Raw genomic sequence first — 26086 nt, forward strand, 5'->3', positions numbered from 1 at the left:
CTCTGTAACTTCAAAATTGACCGACCAACCAGCCAACCAACCCACCAAACTTCCCCATGTTTGAGTCAGGGAAACAACAAAATTAAGTAAAAGTACCTGCAGTGTCACTAGAGCTTCAAGATACAGTTACACTGAGAGAATGATAGCTTGTTCTCAGTTGTTAATGTAGGGCAATCAGTGTTGACTTTGGTTTTAGTGTAGTGAGCAAGGAGTATGGCAGGAGTTAGGGCAGAGGAGCAGTTGATGAGGCATTCCACTGCGAACATGTTCACTTAGAGAGAGGGTGAAATCAGCAGGTGAAGATGTTTAACATCAGAGATCACATCAGGGAGTTCCCATTGTGGCGCAGGGGAAATGAATCCAACTAGGAGTCATGAGGTTGCGGGTTTGGTCCCCTGGCCTCACTCAGTGGGTTAAGGATCTAGCATTGCCATGAGCTGTGGTGTAGGTCACAGATGTGGTTCGGATGCCACATTGCTGTGGCTGTGGTGTAAGCCAGCAGCTGCAGCTCCGATTTGACCCCTAGGCCTGGGAACCTCCATATGCTGCGGGTGCAGCCCTAAAAAGACAAAATAAATAAATAAATAAATAAAGAGATCACATCAAAGATGCAATGGTTAGGAGTTTCCAGTGTGGTGCAGTGGGTTAAGAACCTGAATGCAGAGGTTCAGGTTGCCATGGAGGTACAGGTTTAATCCCTCCCCCAGGATCTTCCATGTGCTGCCCATTTGGCAATAAAAATAAAAGATTCATTATTTTAAAATTATCAAATTTTAAATGATAAATGGAAGTCATGGGATTTAATTAATTTCCAGGAAAAACATATAGATAAAGATGAATAGGGGAAGAGATCATTTTCCATGGGAAACCAGATGGGCAAAACAAGGACCAGGAGTGTGGATATGGTGCAAACAAAGTATCTAGCACAATGTAAGTAGGAGGAGTGATTGACAGCACCAAATGCAACAACAGGTGTAAATAAAATGACTCTACTTCTTTGAAACCTAAAGAAAGGACAGTTAAACAGTTAAACTTGCCAAGTGTGGTTTCAGTGGAGTGGTGAGTTCAGAAAACATACCATAAGCAGTTGAGGAATAGGTTGGAAGTCTGGAATTAAAGACAATTATTAAAATTTAAGGATAGAAGTGAGATTGAATATGTCATTAATACTTGTAGAGCTAATTATAACATCAGAGACTTGATAACAAGGGGTCTTGAGTGTTTCAGGCAAATATCAGATTGAGTTAAAAACATTAAGAATAGTATCCTTGAGCTTCGTATTGAACATCTTTTAATTTGGCGAATTTGGTATGAGTCAAAATACTCCCTGTGTTGTGCACCAAGGTGGACAATCAGTGACAATCAGACAAAGACAAAAAGAATTCGAGGAAGTCATGGGAAATATTTAGGAAAGGAATTTCTTAATACAGGAATTATCCTTTGTAGATTAAATATAGGTTTGATCATGGCAGTGGAATAGAGTCTTCAATTGCTTTGGCAAATGAATATGGAAACCCTTATGTGTTTTCATTTTATCCAGGAAAAAAGAAGCCAGCAACAATCCCTGGAAATAGAGTCAGGGATTTGGCAAAATGAAGAGGTATCAGAGATTTAAGTTAAAGTAGATAATTAAAACTGGGTAAAATTTGAGTTAGTGATAAGGGAAATATTCTTTGAAAAAAGATACCCTAAAGTTTGTGATTTCACTGCTCCTGGGTGACAAGTATGATATGAAAAAAAAATCTATTCCAAAGTATAAATTAAAAGAGCGACATTCATTAAAAAAATTTTCAGGGAAAATTGTACTTTAATTGGAATGTATCATTTAAAGATGCTCTCAAAATTAAATATATTTTCAAATACAGGTTATGACTGTTGATTAGACTGAAAAATAATTTTAATGATATTTATATTTATTAATTTTAAATTGAAATATAGTTGACTTACAATATTATGTTAATTTTGGGTGTAGGACATAGTGACTCAATATTTTTATGGATTATATAGAAAACCTCACAGAGCAGAGTGTCTAATTTTCTTGAAATTTTGGTTTCAGACACATGTAAGAATATATTTGTGTGTGTGTGTGTGTGTGTGCATGTCCAGTGGACTGTCTATCATATTGTATGTTGTGGTCAAAAATGTTTGAAAACCATGTTTCTAACTTATCAAATGATAAATCAACAGAGCTAACTGACAGCATCAATTACTTTGATTAAAAAAAATCAAATAAACAAAATGCATATAAAATACATTGCATGGCTTTCCTAAACAAAAGTCATTCTAAACATTTTTCTCACCCTCTTCTGAGATCTTACCTTCTTCAGTTTTATATGCAGATTGGGCAGAACTTGGGACCCAGGAATGAGAAACCACACATCACTAACCCGTTTCTTCTCCTAGGATTGACAGATGACCCGCACATGCAGATTTTGATTTTTCTATTTCTCCTTCTCACCTACATGTTGAGTCTAACTGGCAACCTGATCATCCTCCTCCTCGTATTAGTGGATTCTCATCTCAAAACTGCCATGTACTTTTTTCTCCAAAATTTTTCCTTCTTAGAAATCTCCTTCACTTCTGCCTGCATTCCTAGATTCTTGTACAGTATATCAACAGGTGACAGGGCCATTACCTATAATGCTTGTGCATGCCAACATTTTTTACATACATGTTTGCAGTAACAGAATTTTTTCTCCTGGCCGCCATGTCTTTTGATCGCTACGTGGCCATCTGCAAACCCCTGCATTACGTGACCATCATGAACCAGAGGGTCTGCCGAAGGATTGTCTTCTGCTGTTGGATGGCCACCTTGTTGATCATCTCCCCACCGTTTAGCTTCGGACTGGCCCTGGAATTCTGTGACTCTACTGTAATTGACCACTTTGTCTGTGATGTTAATCCACTCCTGAAGATCGTGCTCAGAGACAAGGTTCATTGAACAGATGACTCTTGCTGGCTCTGTGCTGATCTTTATCCTGACACTCATATGTGTGGTATTGTCCTATGTGTATATCATCAGAACAATTCTAGGATTCCTCTCTGCCCAGCAAAGGACAAAAGCCTTTTCTACCTGTTCTTCCCACATTATTGTGGTTTCCATCACCTATGGCAGCTGCATCTTTGTCTACATCAAACCTTCAGCAAAAGATGAAATGACCATTAATAAGGGAGTGACGATACTCACTACTTCCATTTCCCCCATGTTAAACCCATTTATTTATACTCTGAGGAACAAACAAGTGAAACAAGCCTTTAACGACTTAGTCCAAAGAATTATATCACTCTCAAAGAACTAGGGGAATGTTGAAGTCAGGATCCCTAAGAAATTTTCTGGTGTGTCTCTCCTATCTTGTCTCTCTCTGAACTAGATTTAGTCTTCCGTTCTATATTGATTTTGATCAGGTCACCCCTGTTCTCTTCTTATAAACCAAACTCTTTCAGAATTATAACCTTTATACAAAAGAGAAAACAGTTGTTTCAGGAAATCTAAGGATGACCCCACTCTCAACTTTTCCTCATCAGTGCTGAAATGATTGCACACCGTTTTTCCAAAACAAAAACCAAAAAACAAAAACAACAAAAAATTTAGTGAATTATCTTTCCTTACAGAGAGAAATAATATTAAGAAGAAAGAGTACTTCTAATATTAAAAAAAACTAAGTGTGACAAGGAAAATAGTTATCAAAATCCCAAAACATAATTTAAAATTAGGAATAAGTATAAAGATTTAGGATTTCAAAACAGCATTTACTACTGAGGAAACTTTAGAATCACAAGTTACATATTTATTGAATGGATCCAATTCAATAAAAAAGTTACTCAAAAATTGTTAACAGGATATGTATTAAAATAAATAATCAGCAAGTCAAATATACAGGATGGAGAAAAAATATTACAATATAAATACTAATAGCAATGACGTAATTCGCTTTTTTAAAAGATTGAAGGGTATTTAGTTTATGATGTTTCAGGTGTACATGTATGCCAGAGGCCAGCCCCCGCAGCCGGGAAGTATACACTTTTTCCCGATTGGAGATGGACGGCGTCAGTGAAAATGTGCATACGGAGACAACCTCTTTGTCCCTTCTTTCAGGGCGCTGGACTGCTCCAATTTTATTGGCATAGGTGGTTGATTATATAGACAGTTTTTCACTACAGATTACATCACAGTGTTAAAAGTACACTGGTTAACTATTACATGGTATAGCAGCAATACATCATGATTTAAGATCTTTATCTTAACCAAGTGGGTACAATTTAGGGGCAATTAGGTACAATACATCATGTGGAAAGGAGGAGACTCAGTACAAATCATCCCATGGCCAGCCAGTCTCCAGAAGTTGAAGAGGTCACAGACACAAGAATTTGGCATTCACAAATCTTGTTTTTAGACTGGTGCTTATCTTTAAAGCGTTATGGCAGGGAGACAGTGTAAGTAAATATAAACCAACTTAACTAAACTAGCTATCACTTAAAAGCTTTTAAAATCAAGGACAAAACTCACAGCTAGATTTCTTGGATAATATATGCCTAACTTCTATGAACCTCATTAAAATCCTAACTCTAAAGTCTACTATATAACTAGTTAGTAAATAAACACTATGTTTTAACTAAGTTGGATTTAAATAGGGGAAAGTCCTTCAGGATGAAATTCTTATTATATTATTGTTGTAACTTTGTTAAATCACAAATCACCACAGGGAAAAAGGAATGGAAAATAAGAATAATAAGTAAATAATCAGGAAAGCCTGAGGAAAACTGAATAACAAAACAACAGGAAAGACTAGGTCACCGGAGAAGCAATCGATGTTCTCCAGTGCAAACATGGAAATTGTTTTCCCAGGAAAGCCCCAATTCTTCCCCATCAACATCAATATGAGAGCTTGTAACCTGAGGCCTGCCCTCGGCTTGTACCGTGCAGGCAGGCTTTCATCCTGACCAGAGGCCCATTTTGGCATGCACCATTCAGGTGAGCTTTTATCCTGACCAGAAGCCCACCTTCGGCTTGTGCAGTTCAGGTAAGCTCCCTTCTTTGGTTAGGAACCTGCCTTCAGGGTTTTTTTTGCCATCAGGCAAGGTCCTTGTTTTGAGTCCCTGCATTTTCTCAGCTCCCTGCACGTATATGTCATTCAGTTATAATGTATACAGATATATCTATTCTTTTTCAAGTTCTTTTCCACTATAGGTTAACACAACATACTGAATATAGTTCCCTGTGCTATACAGTAGTACTTATTTTTTTAATCTATTTTATATGTAGTAGTGTGTATCTGTTAATCCCAAATTATTAATTTGTCCCTCCCTCCTTTCCCACTTTGGTAACCATAAGTTTGTTTTCTATGTGTGTGAGTCTATTTCTGTTTTGTAAGTGAGTTCATTTGTATCATTTTTTTTAGATTCCACATATAAGTGATTTGTCTGATTTATTTCACTTAGTACACTAATCTCTAGGTCCATCAATGTTGCTGCAAATGGCATATTTTCGTTCTTTTATATGGATAAATAATATTCCATTGCATATATGTACCACACCTTCTTTATCCATACATCTGTCAATGGACATCTAGGTTGTTTCTATGTCTTGGCTATTGTGAATAGTGCTGCAATGAATATTGGGTTGCATATATCTTTTTGAATTAGAGTTTTCCTATTTTTGATATATATGGCCAAAAGTGGGATTGCTGGATCATATGGTAGCTCTATACTTCTTTTTTTAAGGAATTTCTATACTGTTTTCCACAGTGCCTCACCAATTTGCATTCCCACCAAGTGTGTAGGAGGGTTCCCTTTTCTCCATAGCCTCTGTAACATTTATTTTTTGTAGACTTTTTTGATGATGGCCATTTTGACCAGTGTGATTTGTGTTTCTCTAGTAATTAGCAATATTAAGTATCTTTTCATGTGCCTGTTGATCATCTGTATGTCTTCTTTGGAGAAAAGTCTATTTAGATCATCTGCCTCTTTTTCAATTTTTTTTCTTTCTTTTTTTTTTTTTTAAGCTATATAGGCTCTTTGTACCTTTTGGAAATTAATTCCTTGTTGGTTTTATCATTTGCAAATATGAAATGATTTCCTTCTTGAAAATGAAAACTATAGTCATTTCAAATTTTCACCCAGTGATAGTTCTCAAAGAAAAATTGACACTTAATTAGTTGTTAAATTCTTCACCAACTTGAACTTCTATAGGCCAGCATATTTAAACTTCCTTTGTCATTGCTCTCTTACTTGAGGCTCCTGATCATACCATGGCTCTGGTAGGCAGGAATTTTCCACTTATTTCAACTACGCAATCTCAGGGTGCTCCAGTTTAAATGACATTCCCACAGGGACTCTCTTGCTCTTCTTGTCTTAGTCCTCTTCTACCAACACTACCAGAAAGCCTGGATTAATCCTACTCAACCACATTTGTGTTATTACTTATCTGCTGCTCTCATATCACTTGATGTCATGGTTGCTTACTTATCCTTATTCTACTTTAATATAGTAAATAGCTTGGAGAAGTCAATCTTATATGCTAAGTTCTAGGATGTTTTATGCTTGACATTCAGACAAATATTAGTTACATAATAGATAATCTTTTGACATGAAGTTTGATAATTTTAAATTTTTTGTATTAAAGTACAGCTGATTCACAATGTTCTGTCACTTTTTGCTGTTTAGCAAAGGGACCAATCATACAAAAATATGATGTTTGATGCTTCTGATAATGCAAATGAGAATTTTTATGTGAAGATAAAAAATAAAAAAGTTAACACATGGCATTAATCTGTGAACAAAAAAAGAAAGGAAGGCATGGTAATAGTATCTGTCCTGTTAAAATGTTTATTTTTAAATTTCCTTAAATTTAAATTGAAACAGATTAAAAGCCAAAAGTTATGAAAAAGTCATAATAGCAATTAACCTGAAAATTACCCTAAAAGTGATTTATAGTCATAAAAGTCCATTAAAAAAAGTGTAGAGAAATAAAAGTTTAAAAAAATGAACTATTGCTAATAAGGAGGATCCAAGATTTATTTTATTGATTTTGAAAGGAAAAGTCTGTTCAACTAAATGTATGTGCTTCTCCAGAGACATCAAGAGGATTTCCAGGAACAGCCCAAGAAATACCTCCTTGTACCACAGTTCCTGTTGTGGCTCATCGGGTTGAGAATCTGACCAGTATCCACGAGGATGTAGGTTCTAATCCTGGCCTCGCTCAGTAGGTTTAGTGGCAAGCTGTAGCTTAGGTTGCAGATGCGGCTCAAGTCCTGCATTTCTGTGGCTGTGGCATAGGCCAGCAGCTGCCACTCTGATTTGACCCCTAGCCTGGGAACTTCCAATTGCCACAGGTGTGGCCTGAAAAAACAAAACCAAAAAACCCATCTAGTCCTAAAATTAAGCAAGCTGCATATCATAAAGCAACTACAAAGATAAAATTAAAATGTAATGCCTTTATACACATATATTATTAATACTATGGTAATAATAAATGGTATTATAATTGAATAATATACAATAAAACTGTGATTATAATAAAAATGAGATTACCAATACTCAGAATTAAAGAGCCAGTGAAAGTGAAAAATAAAGTAAAAGCAAGAAAAAAAGGAAAAAAAGTAAAAATGGCCTTGTAATTTGGACCTTCAACCTCACTGAGAAAAGTCTGCCTTCAGGCACTTTTTTGGGTGCTAATCGTCTGTTCTCCTATGACACAGATGTCTAGTGTGAGTCCATCAAGACACTAGAAAGCCCTCCAGGAATTTCTCAAAATCTTAAGAGTGCTTGAGAGCGGCTTTCCAAGTTCAGTCCCCATCTGACGAAAAATATTCGGTGGCATTCCAGATTTCAACCAGAAAGAAACATGTGGGCAGGTATCCTAACTTGTGCTTATGGCTGTAGTTTAATTTCAGATTTCTCAAATACTTAGCTTCTCTGATTTTTTTCCCCCTTAGGCAACATATGGAAGTTTCCAGGCTAGTGTGCAAATCAGAATGGCAGCTTCTGGCCAACACCACAGCCACAGCAACACCAGATGCAGGCCGCATCTGAGATCTGCACTACATATCATGGCAACACTGGATCCTTTAACCCATTGAGTGAGGCCAGGGATTGAGCACATATTCTCATGGATACTTGTTGGATTCTTAACCCACTGAGCCACAATGGGAAATCCTCTGATTCTTTAACCAAAGGGCAAAATATTTTTCACACAAGCCTGCTTATCCTCTGTGCTCACAGCTTGGTCGAACATGTACATCTATCCATATTAGTTTCTAAAGGATAACAAGGCTGTTGATTGGTATTATTTAGTCACACATTCCTCAATATGAGTTCAGAACAAATTGAGAACTAAGCACAGGAGTCAAATAAGTCTAAATAGTTGTTTCATTCTTGATTAATGTAGATCGAAGAATATGGTTAAGATGAGAGAGTTTTCTTAAACTGGCCAAATTTACCTGCCGTGTTAGGAACCAGACACTTCTGCAATCCTTGGGTTTGCAGACACTCAGCCCTAAAGATGAATCAGTGCAGATGGAGGGAAGAGGACAGTGTGCCTGTTCACAGGGCACCAGCCGTGAGCAGTGATGTTATCTCAGTCTCGACTAGCAGGTACATTTGCTAGAAAATTATTCAGTCATCCAAATTTTTAAGCCATTTTCAAATGTCATTTTTAAACATTCACAGCAGGAGACCAGATATAATGCACAGACAGGTACCCATTGTCTAGATTCCATAATGATTAATTTACTAAAATTATTGTTCTCTATCAAGCTCTGCTCTTTTATTTTTGAGTATCATTTTACCTTATAGCATTCATTTTATTTCACCCACAAGTTTATCAGTAAGTGTATCGAACCAAAAAGAAAATTGTCTTTTACCCACCACCATCAAGCCATATCGATATTATCAACAATCAATATTATCAACAAATTGTAATAGACTCTCCTATTCAGAGTGTCTTCATATTTCCTGGTTTACATAAAGATGCTTTGTTTTCTGTTTCTGTTTGTTCACTTAGTTGTGTGGATCAAGTCCAAACGGAGTTCACATCACCTTTGGTTTCTACGTTAATTACAACATTTTGTTCTTCAGGGAAGAAGTAAGGATTGTGTGACTGCCATATGGCTGATTTCCTGTTTAAATTCTTACCACTTCTCCTGGCCCAACTTTGAATTGGATTACTGTATGTTCACATCCTTTCAATCATTAATTCCTGAGCCAGGCTTCTGTGACTCAGGGGATACCTGGAAGATTACAGCTTTTCTACAAATCAGAGGCAGAAGAGGACATGGGGGAGGGATCCCCAGAGTCTCCTGCTCAGTTATATATATAGTGTCTATATCACATTTTACTTTGCAGAATCAACACCTGTTTGACTGCAAATACAGGGTGATCTTGGACTCAATACTAGAGTATACATACTTCCTTGTATCTTGCATAATAACACTGCCCTCACTGTTACTGCATCTGTTTAGTTGACAGTCCAACATGCAGGTTTACTTGCTACAAAATGCATATTTGTCCTAACCTTCCTAGTTTTAAACAGAGACCTTGGTCAGCTATTTTTAAAAATCAAATTATGTCTTAATCTCTAGCATCTTTCAATTCTAGTCTCATGACAATTCTAAGCATCTTTCTCTAGTCTCATGATTTTAGTAATCAATCTTGGAATAATTTAGGCATTAGCTAAGTATGCTAACTATTTTTTCTCAGAATAACCAGATAGAAAAACACTGTTGACTGGAAAAAAAAAAAAGCCACAACCTAAAAGTTGAGATTTATGCTTTATTTGGTGGCCTTACTAAGGACTATAAAGTCAGGATGGAGGCTCTCAGATAGCTCTAAGGAACTGTCCAAATAGGTAAGGGAGGAGCCAGTATTTTTTTGCTGAAAAATAGAAAGAAAGACATGTAGTTTTTTGTTCAGTAATCAAAAAACGACTGCTAGTTGCAACAGCAGACATCTCAAGTTAATGATTTTAGTGCTTTTCTATATGTGGGAAGATGCAAGAATCTGGGCTTATTTAGCCTATTCCATTGACATGCATCTTTATCATATGGGAGGGCTGCAATGGCTGATGGCTTGATGACTGCAACATCTTTTGTTTACTTAAATGGCAGGTGGCATTCTTTGTCCACAGCCCTCAAGTTTAAAGCTTTAATTTTGACAGGCATTTTATATGTTAAATCTGTAGATTCTTGTGAAATATTTTGCATCTTATCTTTATTATTGACTAAAATATAGAGTTATAGTGTGAAATATTTTTTCAAACTCATCATCATATGTACATTCATTTTTGTTCTAATAATAGAGCCTAATCTGTTAATTTCACATAATAAGGTTTCCAAGGTATTGAATTGAATAAATCTGGGAATCATTTTTTTCCTACTCTCAGATACTCCTATAAACCAATTCAAAATTCCAAAGAAATATAAAGGAGAGAGATTATATTATAAAAGCACTTAATAAGGGTTAAAAAGTAAGTTGGTATATATATGACAAGCCAGTTTTCAGCTGGATTTTAGAGAAAATTCAAAAACTTATCTCAGTCAGAGACTTGGAATTTGACTTCTGGCATTCATTTGATTATTCCTTCAATGAGTTGCAAAACTCACTGTTTATCTTATGGAATTTGAACTCAGGTATTTACCCTTTCTTTTCTTTTTTTTTTTTTTTTTACAAGGTATAGCAATAGTTTACTTTAAAATCAACTTGGTTAATAGAAAGAAAAAAATTCTACTGACTTCACTGACCTTGCTGAGATTTAGCCTGTATTGCGATCATTACCAGTAACATCACCATGTGCTCAGCGAACTAGACTAGACTATTAAAGTGCAATTTAGTATTATATGGGAAAATAAGTATTACATTCTAAATAGGAATGTTTTAGATAGAGAAAATAGCTTTATTCAACCGGGAAGATTCTGTGGAAGAAGCAAAACATACTTTAGGCTTTGAAGTAAGGCAATTAAGTAATTTCTTACATTATAATTCAACTCACAGGCATCTATAGATGATATCTATTTAATAAATTAAAAAACTTAGAATTTTAATTAAAATATTTTCATTTGTGGTCATATAGAATTTGATTACTTTTTTATCACATAAACAAGGACTGTAATTTATTGTCTAACTGAATAAAAAATATTTCATAAACTAAATTATTATAAAGTATATCTCCAAATTCTTAACTTGTACAATCTGCTAACACATTAAAATATATGCAAAACATTTTCAGAGCATAATGTTATGTGTAATATAACTGAACTTTTTTTTTTACTATATAACTGATTTTGTGGTTTCTGTCAAATGGTCATTTTTTTTCTAAAAATATGATTCCACATACAAAATTCTATTTACATGCCAAGTTCCAAAAAGGTATCCAACTATTTGCATAGCAAAATCTCATAAACTTTTATATTTACATGCCAGGTTCCAAAAAGGTATCCAACTATTTGCATAGCAAAATCTTGTAAACTTTTATATTTAAATCTAATATAAAATATATTATTGTCGTGGTCTCTAAGTTAGATTGAAGAAAACCAGAATAATTTTTTTTTTGTCCTGGTTCTGTCTGTTCATAATGTGACAGCTATTGCAAAGCAAATGATGTTCCCAATGATTTTTCAATGAAAAGTCATCATTTCAGGTGCTATGCATTTTGTTCTGTGTACATCTTTCTGCTTGGAATACAGCTATGGAAATGAGGCTGCTTCTGTTCAGTAGAATCCTTTGGAAAATTGTGATCAGAATCTAGATTTGGAAATCAAACCTCTTAAAGCATTTTTAAAAAGGCATCTTATAGAGCTCATATAGAGCCTTATTGAAAACATTTGTATCACACAAATTTTAGATTATATAATTTTATCATTATATAATTTTATGTTAGATTATATTATGCTAATAAATCTAAAAATATGTGCAGAAGATGACATTCTAAAACACGATTAAAGGGGGAACATTTTAATTCATTTTTTTCCTTCATACTTTTTATAATTTTCTCATTTGTTTGAAGCAAATAAAAATTTTTGGACCATGTCCTTAAAGGCCTGTTTCACTTGCTGGTTCCTTAGGGTATAAATGAAGGGATTCAATAGAGGGGCAACTGAGGTGTGGAGCATAGCTACCCTTTGCTTAGAATCACTCTGTCATTTGCTGATGGTTTTATGTACATGAAGATGCAGCTTCCATAAGAAATGGAAACTACAATCATGTGGGAAGAACAGGTAGAAAAGGCTTTGGTCCTCTGCTGAGCAGAAGGGAATTTGAGAATTGTCTTGATGATAGAGCCATAGGAGAGAATCACTAATGTCAATGTGACATCAGTGTCACCACAGCCAGGAGAAAAGACATGAGCTCTAGAAAATGTGTATCTGAACAAGAGATCTGTAGGATGGGAGAAGAGTCACAAATAAAATGATCAATGACATTTGAATCACAGAATTCCAACTTGAGTCCTAAGATCACTGGAGGAAAGATGAGCAGGAATCCAGTTGCCCAGGAGCTGAGTACAAGTTGGTAGCAAACTTTGTTGCTCATAATAGTGGTATAATGTAGAGGTTTACATATAGCTGCATAACGGTCATAGGACATGGCAGCCAGAAGGTAAAATTCAGTTACTCCCAAAAAGAAATAGAAAAATAACTGAGCCATACAACTCATGTAGGAAATAGTTCGATCCTTTGTCACAAGGCTCATCAGGAACCTTGGAATACAAGAGGTTGTGAATGAGATTTCTAAAAAGGAGAAATTGCGTAGGAAGAAGTACATTGGTGTCTTAAGGTGGGAATCCAGCAGAGTGAGAATGATGATGGTTAAGTTTCCAGTCACACTCAACATGTAGGTAACAGACAGAGAGAGAAAAATTACAATCTGCCACACAGGGTCATCAGTCAGACCCAAAAGGACGAACTCAGTCTGCACTGAATGATTCCTCATTTCTCACTTATGGTCTAAAGTAGACAAAGAAGTTAAAAAAAAATAATGGTCAGGATTAACTATTAGAATCAATCAGAAAGAATGAAAAAGACAACAGAGAACCTAACATTCATTAATCACCGACAATGTGCTAGGAACTGTTTGGAGATGTACATGAAGTTTCTTATTAATATCTCCAAAGACTCTCTTTGAATAGAGTATTACCATCCCCACCTTGTGGAGAAGAAAACTGAGGCTCAGATTAAAGACTTTGTTTGGGGTATTATATCTACGTGCCAGCATTCTATCAGAAAGCTGGTGAATCTTTAAACATAAATACCCATGATACAACCGATATAATCCATTTGAATCCCGTGGGTGAGTTCTAGGCATTTGTATTTCTACAAACTTTTCAAGTTCATAGCAAATGGAGAAGTACTGCATTAGTAATTTAGCTCAAAATTGAACTTAAAGCCTTGTATGTTCTACATCTTTGCTCTTTTTTAACTTTATCATACCAAATACAGACTGTAAGATCTTGGCCTTGAGTACGTGGATAGATTTCAGAATGTTTGGGAACACCCTTAAGTTCTATGGAAATGATGATGAGGAGGGGACATATAAGGGTTTTTTGTTTTGTTTTGTTTTTTGTTTTTTTGTCTTTTGTCATTTTAGGGTCACACCTGCAGCATATGGAGGTTCCCAGGCTAGGGGTCTAATTGGAGCTGTTGCCACCGGCCAATGCCAGAGCCACAGCAATGCCAGATCCGAACCGCATCTGCAACCTACACCACAGCTCATGGCAACGCCGGATCCTTAACCCACTGAGCAAGGCCAGGGATTGAACCTGCAACCCCATGGTTCCTAGTCGGATTCATTTCTGCTGCACTACAGTGGGAACGCCAGGTTTTTTTTTTTTTTTTTTTAAATAAAGGCAAATGACACACAATATGTTTAAGACTCACTGCCATATATATTACTACTTCAAGAATGGCACCAACAAGAACATGATTCAAAATCCATCTCAGGTGTGTGCCAAATCAGAAAATTGCAGACTGGACCTAAAATTCATAAAACATAGTCACAGCATCTAAGAGAGTTCATAGGTAATTTTCCTAATCTTGACATAAAGATAAAATTCTCTCTGCAAAATGAAGAAAGATATCTATTTACCAAGGTTTTACTTTTAGGAATACAATTATGATAGTTAATAGATTTTACAAATAAAAATATAGAACATAAATATAAATAAAAGGGTGAAATCCTGCTATACATTTGGAAACAGACATAGTCTTGCAACCACATTTTCAATAGCAGTTTTCAATTCCCTGAACATAATTTTGAAATCAACTGCATTATTTGTAAGACCTATATCAAGACTTTTCTTCATTTTCAGAGTGTTTTGTTAGCCAGATTGTGTTTGAGTTTGGCTTCTTCCATATGGAGTTCACCATTAACATGATTCCTAAGAAACATAAAAAAACCCAAAACACAAATAAGTTTAAAAAAAAGCATTTTCTGTTTTTTTAGAATTATCTTTTTTATCTGTGAAACTGAATTGCTGGTGATGACTCCTTTTCTCAATATGGTCAACTCTTCAGTTGTTTTCTGAAACCTATCATATACCTAAAATTTTTATACCATTTTTGTTTTATTTCCTTTTCCCATGGCAAAATTTATGCCTACTTAGGACAAGTACACATTGCTTCCTTAATAGTTTTCTCCTAGTTTGATTAAAAAAATAAAATTTGACCTGGTCCAGAGGGTTTATCTGAATATCCCAGTGATTTCCAGAATCAAATTTAAAAAGACTTAGAATAATTAAAGACAGTGTATGTGTCTAAAGCTGCTTTGTGTTTATTGGCCACCAAATGAAAACAATGAATTCCTTCTTGCATCTATTCTTCCATAATCAGAATCTTGATAACTTCTATTTATTTATTAATGAATGGCAAATATATCTCTAGGAAGATATAACCAGGTGAAAAGAAATTGATAATTAAAATGTGGCAAAATTATGACCAAAGAGAAGCTTTCTGTCTTTTGAGAGATTTTATTAGTCTTCTGTTTTTTTCAATGTATCCATTCTATGTCAAATGTAAACAATCAATCAGAAAAAGCAATGAAGAGATTTAGATGTATTTCATGAATAGGAACCCTTTATGCATTTTATACATTTATACAAAAAAAGATGTAAAACCATTAACCAGAAAAAAAACAAGCTGCTTATAAATATCTGCCTTTGATTTCCACAAAATTACCTTAATTTACAATTAAAAATAGAAGATCCAAATTCCAAAGCACTTACCTTAGTTCCTGTATTCTCTTCTAGGATGTGAAAGGGTGAAAAAAAAAATGCTAGTAATGAATTTTGAGTGTACTCAGATCTAGACAGTATATCAGGAAGAAATGGAATGAAAAATGACTTTTAAGTTGCACCTCAATGCAAAAATGTGGATTGTGCTCTGTGCTTCTCTAAAATTTTCACCTCCTACCTCACTTTTAATGTAAGTTTGAACTTAGGCCAACATTCTAGACTTGGGCAGTAGAAATTTCTTTATTTGGTTCTATCTCAGGTAAGATAAATTATATAGCATTTACTGTGAATATATCCAAATGGCATCATAGGCTTTATTGATACAATACATTCTTATATTCTTTGCATTTGGAAATGGAAGTAGAAAAAAATTCAGGGCTATCTGAGGGAGTGTTAGCGTATTCTCCAAGTAGGGAGATATTTCATAGTTGATTTTGCACTGTGAAAAGTGAGCTTTCTTTTATTGCTTTTTTAATTGCGTACTTAAGGGACTCATTGAGAAAAGAAAAAAGAAGAAAAACAGCACAAAGGAAAACTTTCCCCTGGGGTTTATGAACAGAAGGCATGGATTATGTGTAATAAAACTGACTTGTACAGCATGCTGTAATAGAATGTGAAAGGTCCAGTATACTTACAGAGAATTGAGGTTATTAAAAATCTGCAAAACAGTGATGAAGAGCAAATGGTGGGTCAGGATCACATTCACGTTACTGTTCAAAGACTAACTTTAATATTTCAGTTTAAGGGTATAAAATTCCATTAAATTTGCCACATTGAACAAAATGTTTCCTTTCAAAAGTCCTTGGTGAGAAGGTTGGAAAGTTACTGATTTATCATGAATTGTGGTCTTCTCCAAGCTAATTAATTTGGGGATCAGTTGCCTCAGTATATATAAGACCCAACCCAAGGAGACCAGTGCTTAAGATCCCAAAGAAACATTACTGAAAGAAAATAAGCCTAAATGATGATGTGAGAACTGTATCAAGGAGTTTAAAGGAGCATAGGGCACTTCCAGTGGCTTGAGAAATGACAGTAAGACATTCATAACTTTCAGGTATTTCTCTCAAGTATGTGAAAACTATTAGAAGAAAGGATGTTCCAACCATGGACTTGCTATATTTGAAAGAAATAGAAAACTCCTAAAGTGGAAAAGAAATGCAGCATAATCCCACTGACATACCTTAATAGAGCTGGCAAGGGCTGGATATCCCTATCCTGCCCCTCCCCCATTCCCTCTCACCACTGATAACCGCTAGTTTGTCTTCTATATCTGTAAGTCTGTTTCTCTTTTGTTATAGTCATTCATTTGTTTCATTTTATAGATTTCACATATAAGCGATAATATATAGTATTGCCTTTCTCTAAGCATAAAACCATCCAGGTCCTTCCACAATGAGAATCACCTTGCATCTATAGGAAGAGCCATAATCCAAAAGACCACAAATAAACCTTGGTGAGGATATGGAGAAAAGGGAACCCTAGTATGCTGTTGCTGGGAATGTGAATTGGTGTAGCCATTATGGAAAACAGCATGGAGATGCCTCAGAAAACCAAAATTAGAACTACCATACAATCCAGCAATTCCACTTTTTGGTATTTGAGGAAAACGAAAGCATTAATTTGAAAAGACACATGCACCCCAATGTTCATAGCAGCATTATTTACAATAGCCAAGACCTGGAGGCAACCTAAGTGTCTATCAAGAGATGAATAAAGGATATGTGGTATACATATACAATGGAATATCACTCAATCATAAAAAAGAAAGAGATTTTCTTTCAAATATCAGTATTTGCTACATTTCAGAAAATCAAATTGAAAGATATTTTAATCTTTTTTTTCTGAACAAATTTTGATATCCAAGGGGAGGGCAGGAGGGTGGCAGGAGGTGGTAGTGAGTTGCTTTGTTCTTTCTCAGGTTTTATTTTTTCCAGCTTTATTGAGATGTAATTGACACATAAAATCATGTAAGTTTAAGTTGTATAACATTTATTTGATACATTTATAAATTGCAAAGTGGTTATAACCTTAGCATTAGCTAACACATCCATCACGTCACATAATTACCATTCTTTTTTGGTGGTGGGATCATTTAAGATGTTATTCTTTTAGTAACTTTTAGTATTATACACTATTATTAATTATAGGAACTATCCTGGAGATCCTCAGAACTTATTTGTTTGATAACTGAAATTTGTCTAACTGATAATGCAAAATCTCAGTTATTTCTTCAGTTTATTTCTTCCATCTCCCTTGCTACCATTCTACTCTCCTTTTCCATGAATTTGGCTTTTTCAGATTCCATGTATATGTGATATCATAAGGTATTTGTCTTTTTCTGACTCATTTCACTTACCATAATGCCCTCAAGGTCAATTCACATTGTCACCAATGGCAGGATTTCCTTCTTTGTCATGATTTCAAATGTATTTCAATCATGACAAAGAAGGAAGTCCTGCCCTCTTCCACTGCCCTCTTCCTCAGTCCACTGCCCTCTTCCTCAGTCCACTAGGTGCTCCTCTACTGAGGTTTCTTCCAGTGACTAGCCGAGTCACATCACATCTCTCTGTTATCCCACTTTTGGCAGAGAGTGATTGAAAAGTTTCCATGGCAGATGAAATGGGGGTGGGGGGGAAGAGATGCCTTTCTACCTTTCGTATAAAATTTTGAAGAATATCCTGATGAGCTGCTGTGACAAAGTTAGCTTTTCCTGCTCAGTATATTCCATATTTATAGCAACTGAGCCCCAATTTTACTAAGTGTGTAAAGTGCCCAGATATAACACTACCCAGCCCCCTTACAGTTTGTATGACCATATGACTAAGATTATGGCAAATGATATAAGAGCTGATGTATCAAGTGTATTTCTGAAAAGGCTTCTAAGATGAGGTCAGAACTGGGATGTGCTTTTTTCCCCTTTTCCATTTCTCCTTGTTTACTGCAATGTGGACACAATGTCTAGACCTCTGGCAACCACCTAGGACCATGGGGTAACTTAGGACTGTGAAATAGGCTAATGGAAGACAAGAAATGTAAGAGGACTCTGGATTCCAAATGACTGTTAGCCCACCTTCAGACTTCTCCATGAGATGAAAAACTAATTTCTAATGTGTTGAAACAATAGCTATTTGTGTTTTCTTCTAAATGCAGCTGAACCTAACCCTGAATGATACTCCTACCTGTTTTTGGATGTGGGCTGTGACTGAAATATCTCCTTCTGTGGAAGAAATATCATGTATTCATTGCTTGTTTCAAGCTTCATCCGTGTCTATCTAAACATTTGTTTCATGTCTCAGAGTCCCAGTCTTTGCAAAGAGTTCCCTTACCTTAGCGTAAGGTACCTGGTTAGGTTGCAAATTTATTTTATTCTTATCATTATTATTATTATTACTACTACTAATGTTATTATTATTATTATTTGCTTTTCAGAGCCACACCTGTGGCAAATGATTGTTCCCAGGCTAGGAGTCAAAGCAGAGCTGAAGCTGCCAGCCTACACACAGCCAGAGCAATGCCAGATCTGAGTTGCATCCACGACCTACACCACAGCTTGCAGCAATGCGGGATCCTTAACCCAACGAATGAGGCCAGAATCAAACCCCATCATCATGGATACCAGTTGGGTTCTTAACTTGCTGAACCACAACAGGAACTCCAGGTTGCAAATTTAATTGGAGCTGAAGCTGCAATAACTTTAAAGAATGTCTTTGCAACCGCTTGAAATTTAATTTTTGTTTTCATTCATGCTTTCATTTGTCTTTTTCTCAGAATGTCCTTAGGGCCAGACATCCCTCCCAACCCACAATTACATGTATATATATGAAATTCAGAGGTCTCCAGGCCAAGGATGGAATGCCTGCTACAGCAGTGACCTGAGTCACAGCATTGACAACACAAGATCCCTAACCTGCTGCACCACCAAGAAACCCTCAGTTTACTTCTATTTTAACTAAACTTTTGATTTGAGATAATTGTATATTTGCATGCATGGACTTGTATGTGTAGATCAAGTAATTATTCTGGTAGTTACTAATATGTCCATTTTGATTTTTAGATACGCAGCAACCACAGAAGTAATTACTAGGTGGAATTATAAATCCTTTGGATCCACTGCAAAATGATTAGACAAGATTTCATCACCTGGCTTCCAAACACACAAGCTGTAGGGACATTTGTTTTCTGTGGTGTTAGAATCAGTTCCAATAGAACTGAAAAGTCAACTTCAATAGAACTTGAAAGAATTTGGGAGTCCCTTTTTTTAGGTCTAAAATTACTCTGCTAAGTGATCACACCTCTTTGGGGAAGAACTGATAAATTTGTCTATATTTTCTGTGGCTTTGCAGCATGCTTCCTCAAGAAGACATGATAGATTTGGTAGCTGGAAACTGGCTCAGTTATGAAATTGAGTTAGAGACTGAATTTCCATTGAGATGGCTTCCCTCAGCTTTCTTGAACCTTCTTGATTATATAGATCAAAAATACCTTCTTTTCTGCCCATGTCAGTCTTATGCTATGGACACCTGCAAGATAATGACCCTGGATTACCATTCCATGGTAAACAAAATTAGGAAGATGGAGTCCACTTTGCTCTTGATAATTACATGTTGTTGGCTGGTCTCTGGCACTCTGAATCTTGCCATTCGTAAAGAACAGGCTCTTACCCAAATCCTTGGTCTACAAAGAACAATCACTACTGAGTTCCCAGAGATGCTGGTGTTGTCTCTACCAGAACACTACTTACTTGCTTTGTGAAGGGAATTTCCTTTGGCTTCTCACAGCTGGTGTGTTCTCTGGTTTTAGTTTGTAAAGCCAGACTAGCATTCCTAAGTCTTTGAGACTTTTTGCACCATTTTAAAACATGATGTAAAGCTGTTGTAGTTCATTTCCTGCAAGCTCCGGTGTGTCCAAACTTCAAGGACTGAGGATAATAGCTATCCTGTCTCTGGGTGTTTTTGCCAGGATGCTAAGGTATATCAATACTTTCTCCCTTATTCAGCATTTTGCTTAACGCTCACTCAACTCTAGCACCTTCACAATCCATTCTTAAATATGTTATCTTGACTCCTGCAGTACATGTTAGCTTTTTTGGTGAGTAATTATTTCCCTTCTATAAAACGAAAACTGCCTCCCTAGGAAGGCCAAGTTGAGACCTGGTCCTAGGTATTGTTATAAAAGCCATGGCTTGAAGTGAGGGCAGATTTTAAGGAAACTAAGTATTATCTTCCAATGCACTTGGTGAGGACTTTCATATATTTTCTAAGTAGAAGGAGGCTGCTATTGTATAGCAAGGAAGAGGGGGATTGAAGATTCATACTTGCTTCGGGTTTCTCTATGCTTTTTGCATAATCAATAATCACATTCATCCCTAAAACTCAATTGCCAGTTTTCTCTTTTTTTCTTTATAACTTCTTATACCTTTCGAGAAGAACTTTTACTGTTTTCATTTAGGAAACTTGTGGTTTAAATAATTTCAGCATTATAGTTGAAGTCTGCATGATCTCTATGTAATTTCCATGAATTGCTGTTTTGGTTGCCTTTCGGGTAAACTTTCCTCTGTCGATGGACATTTAGGTTGTTTCCATGTTTTGGCTATTGTAAATAGTGCTGGTCTGAACACAGGGGTGCATGTATCTTCTTGAATTATGGTTTTATCTGGATGCCCTGGAATAGTCTTTTTTTTTTTTTTGTCTTTTTGTCTTTTCTAGGGCCACTCCCACAGCATATGGAGGTTCCCAGGCTAGGGGTCTCATCGAAGCTGTAGCCAACGGCCCACGCCAGAGCCACAGCAACGTGGGATCCAAGCCGCGTCTGTGACCTGCACCACAGCTCATGGCAACCCCAGGTCTTTGACCCACTGAGCGAGGCCTGGGATCGAACCCACAACCTCATGGTTCCTAGTTGGATTCATTAACCACTGAGCCACGACGGGAACTCCTGGAATAGTCTTTTTGATCTGACAGGTGTGAAGTATATATCATTATGGTTTTAATTTTCAGCTCTGATAATTAATGATGGTGATCATCTTTTCATTTGCCTGTTGGCCATCTGTATGTCTTCCTAGGAAAATGTCTATTCAGGTCTTCTGCACATTTTTTTTAATTGGGTTATTTTTTGATGTTCGATTTTATGAGCTATTTATACATTTTGGATATTAACACCATATCATTCATGTCCTTAGCAAATATTTTCTCCCAAGTAGGTTGTCTTTTTGTTTTGTTGATGGTTTTCTTTGATGTATAACACTTTTAAGTCTAATTAGATCTCATTTGTTTATTTTGCTTTTACTTCCTTTGCTTTAAAAGATGGATGCAAAAAAGAATATTGCTAGGATTTAAGCCAAAGACTGTTCTGCCTATGTTTTCTTTTAGGAGGTTTATGGTTCCAGTCGTAGAAATTTAATTTGAATGGATTTCAGATTAGGAAAGAACAAATAATTTTAGTAACTTAATGATACATGCTTTGAGAGGCTAATGTATGAAAACTTGAATCATCAATTTTGGCATTCCTTTTCTTCTTGGAGAAGGTGATTCTTTTGATTGGGTCATTGAAAGCTTGTTTTTCTTGCTGGTTTCTCAAGGTGTAAATGAAGGGGGTCAACAGAGGAGCAATAAAAGTAGTTAGTTCAATTACAACCTTATTAATAGCAACTGATTCCTTTGCTGAAGGTGTGCTGTGGATGAAGATACAGCTGCCGTAGGTGATAGAAACCACAATCACAAGGGAATAACAGATAGGAAAGGCTTTTCTCCTTTGCTGAGATGACAGAAATCTTATTTGATTATGCATATGTAGGAGAGAACTACAAAAAGAAATGTTGTAATGAAGGTCAGCACATCACAAACTATAACCATCTGCTCAATTACCCATGTGTCTGAGCATGAGAGCGTTCAGAAAGGGAGAGCCATCACAGAAAAGGCTATAAATGACATTAGAGCCACCGAATTCCAGATTTTGGCTCAAGCTAAACGGTGTAAGTATGATTAACAAGGCAGCCATCCAAGAACAAAACATGACTCTTCTGCAGCCTGGTGCTCATGTGGTGGTGTAGTTCAGGGGTTTGTAGATGGCAACGTAGTGATCACAGGACATGGTGGCCAGAGGGAAAGATTCAGTTACCACCAAGCGTTTAGTAAACAATGCTTGGATGGTACAAGCACAGTAGGTTATACAAGTATCTAGGAGTACAAGCTGATGTGAATAAGATCTCTTAGAAGGAAAAACTATGTAGCAAAAAGTACATTGGTGTTTATGGTGAGAATCCACTAATGTAAGTAGGATTTTAGCCAGGTCCCCAGTTACAGTCAACAAGTAGGTAATGAGAAAAAGTAAAGGCAGTTGTGGATCATCTGTTAGTACTAGCAGAATGAATGTTGTGAATATGGTTCCTCAAATTTGACTTCTGATTTTGGTCCAATCTTTACAAGAAAATCAGTGATTTTGTTAGAACAGAAAATGTCAAAATCCGTTGGTGATAAATAATGACAAGTAACCTTGAGCAGGTTCACATAAAATGTATTCTTTAATTTTGTGATCAATATTGTAACTATACTGGTGGACTTTCTATCATTTTTACAGCTTTTAAGGATAAATTTCTTATAGATCAGTTTAACTGTATCACAATATAATAATTTATAGATTCTGTATCTCCATTGCATTTTTCCAAATTTATTTAAAAATTTGTCCATGTTCTGGATTGGTTTTATTGACAGTGTATTATGATGCCATCAATAATAAAATTTTCTTTTACTGTTCTACCTTCTTAACTATTTTCAAGCTGAAATCTTAGAGCTCACTGTTTCATACCATTGCTGGTAGCTTGGTCCTTGATAAAACACAATTATACAGTAAATAATTTGGACTCACTATAGAGGCTCTCCAAAATCCATTCATTAATTATTATTTTATATTCAATCCCTATAGCAAAATATTGATTTTTATATCTGATTTTAATATTTGAGTGTGCTTCTGTGTAAGGTAAGTCTCATGGAGCATAGAAAACAATGGAAAAGGATTGAAAGTAGATCTGGATAGTCGTAGAGAAAATTCCCAAACATTCTGGAAGGACAGGTCCTTTGCCCATTTTAATACTAGTGTGTATTTGGCCATCCTCAATCATCAAAACTTATTGGCCAGGATTATGATAGAGTTTAGTTCCACCTAACTGTGTCTAAAATTTCATGTATGCATGGCTGAGGTAGTAGTGCTGAGTCTTTATTTTTTCTTTTTTAGATTCAGAATACAACTTTCTTGTAGTGATGTTAATTCGTTTTGAACACATTTCTCATAAATTAGGCAGTAATTTTTGTTTTGTTTTGCATCATGTTTGTTTTTCACCATTTGGAAATTTTGTAGTTTCGGTTAAGTTGGAAAGAAGGTAAAGAAATTAATATATTTAGTATGAACATATAGTTATTTTTTGATAAGGTGGTTAGCTCATTTATGAGAAGAGTAAAGAATAAACTGATTTTGGTCTGAAGTCTAAAGGATGTTTTGAGGAAATTAGCCTAGATTAGAGCACAGATGAGAAAGACAGGATAATCTTGTCTTAGTGAATTTATATTTAGGAAGCTCCATCTTTTGAAAACTTCATTCCTAGATTTCAGCATTCTTTTACTTCTTTGAGGGGAATGTGATTCTTTTGAATGAGTCCCTGAAGGCTCGTCTCACTTGTTTGTTTCTCAGAGTGTAGATGAAAGGGTTCAGCATGGGGGCGATGGAGGTCATGAGCACTGTCACAGCCTTATTAATAGCCACGGATTCCTTTGCTGAAGGCTTGATGTAGATGAAAATGCAGCTGCCATAGGTGATGGAAACCACAATCATGTGAGAAGAACAGGTAGAAAAGGCCCTTTTCCTTTGCTGAGCAGAGGGGAACCTTAGAATGGTCTTGAGAATGTATACATAGGACAGAACAACACACAAAAGTGTTGTGATGAAGGCCAGCACAGCACAGGCTATCACCATCTGCTCCAAAAGCCAAGTGTCTGAGCATGAAATCTTTAAGATAGGAGATGCATCACAGAAAAAGTAATCAATTGCATTAGAGTCACAGAATTCAAGGTTTACTATCATGATAAGTGGTGGGAGTATGATCAGCATTCCAGCTGTCCAGCAACAGAGGACAAGCCTTCCGCACACTCTGCTGTTCATGATGGCCACATAATGCAGGGGTTTGCAGATGGCCACGTAGCGGTCATAGGACATTGTGGCCAAGAGATAAAATTCGGTCACTCCAAGTGCACCAATAAAAAACACTTGAATAACACAAATATTATAAGTAATTGACCGGTCCCCTGTGGCTATGTTGTACAAATACCTAGGGATACAAGCAGATGTAAATGAAATTTCTAAAAAGGCAAAATTCTGTAGGAAGAAGTACATGGGGGTTTTCAGGTGAGAGTCCACTAAAGTGAGGGATATGATGGCCAGATTCCCAGTTACACTCAACATGTAAGTGAGAAACAGAAACATAAAAATTGGAATCTGAAGTTGAGGGTCATCTGTCAGTCCAAGGAGAATGAAGGTTGTTATTGTTTGGTTTCTCATCATTGATCTCCAATGTCTTTATTGCTTTCAAGAAAAATTCAGCAAGATTTCAAATGCATAAAGGAGTATCAAAGGCAAGAGGGGCAATACTCTCCCTTGTCAGGCTGTAGAGTCACATTGTTGATTCCTCCTCTATGACCAAGACAGAACAGATTAGTAATAAAATCATGGTTAAAAAAAAATCCTCTCAGGAGTTCCCAATGAGGTGCAGTGGGTCAAGAATCAGACTGCAGTGGTTTGGGTTGAGGTGGAGGCATGGGTTTGATCTCTGGCCTGATGCAAGGGTTAAAGAATCCAGCATTGCTGCAGCTGTGACCTAGGTCACAGCTGTGGCTTGGATTCAGTCCCTATGTTGTGGGTGCACCATAAAAAGAAATTCTCTCAGAGAGCTGAGGATCCAAAGACATCTACATGAAATAAACTATAAAGTCTTACACACTTCCTGGGAGAGGAATGACCCTAAACTATCTGCATCTATAGCAGAGTTCTTAAAAATGAAGGGATTTGCCATAGGTAAGAGAACAAAGGAACCAGCCAGAATGTTAATACACTTATAGTGGCTGCATAAGGGCTTTTGTGTAGACAAAATTCCAAGTTTCCCCAGAGTGAATATTCACTTACCCCTTCCCACAAATTCACACTAGAGGTATTATATCAAAGTTTCAGAGGGGGAACAGATATTGTCCCAAATATAAATAAAAAGTCCTCAGAATACATTTCAAATGCAGGATAAGGAATGGGACAGAGAACTGAGAAAAACCCTTCCAAAATATGGCACATCTACACAGGATATGGGATAGCCTGTTCCAAAACTGGGACAGTTTATCAAGGCAGAGGAAAATCCTCCTGGAATCCAGAAAGCTGGGAATGGACTAAAAAGCAAACTCACCAAAATGAGGTCAACAGAATAACATCCTTATCATGCTGAAAAGAATAACAAAAAAACTGTCAATCTAAAATTATTTGGGAGTTCCCGTCGTGGCACAGTGGTTGACAAATCCGACTAGGAACCATGAGGTTGCAGGTTCGGTCGCTGCCCTTGCTCAGTGGGTTAAGGATCCGGCGTTGCCGTGAGCTGTGGTGTAGTTTGCAGATGCAGCTCGGATCCCATGTTGCTGTGGCTCTGGTGTAGGTGGGTGGCTACAGCTCCGATTCGACCCCTAGCCTAGGAACCTCCATATGCCGCGGATCGGCCCAAGAAATGGCAAAAAGACAAAAAAAAAAAAAAATTATTTGTATAGTATCCAGTCTTGAACTTAGGTCTTTAATCTCTTTTGAGTTTATTTTCGTATATGGTGTTAAAGAAGGCTCAAATTTCTTTCT

General features: G+C 36.3%; 1 protein-coding gene and 1 pseudogene across 1 annotated transcript; both read right to left on the minus strand.

The window, feature by feature from the left end:
* Positions 1-8957: 8957 nt before the first annotated feature.
* LOC100153115 lies at positions 8958-13299 on the minus strand (annotated as a pseudogene).
* Positions 13300-21315: 8016 nt separating this feature from the next.
* On the minus strand, positions 21316-25027 carry LOC100151922 (olfactory receptor 6C2-like). The gene has a single exon (XM_021081680.1). It carries the CDS (start codon positions 24764-24766, stop codon positions 23828-23830), a length of 939 nt encoding a protein of 312 aa, XP_020937339.1. The 5' UTR covers positions 24767-25027; the 3' UTR covers positions 21316-23827.
* Between the last annotated feature and the right edge of the window lie 1059 nt (positions 25028-26086).

This window comes from Sus scrofa, unplaced genomic scaffold (genome assembly GCF_000003025.6).
Source record: "Sus scrofa isolate TJ Tabasco breed Duroc unplaced genomic scaffold, Sscrofa11.1 Contig1955, whole genome shotgun sequence".
NCBI classification, from domain to species: domain Eukaryota; kingdom Metazoa; phylum Chordata; class Mammalia; order Artiodactyla; family Suidae; genus Sus; species Sus scrofa.

Excerpts from the sequence above, each read along its gene's own strand:
- LOC100151922 (XM_021081680.1), bottom strand. The coding sequence starts at position 24,766 with ATGATGAGAAACCAAACAATAACAACCTTCATTCTCCTTGGACTGACA.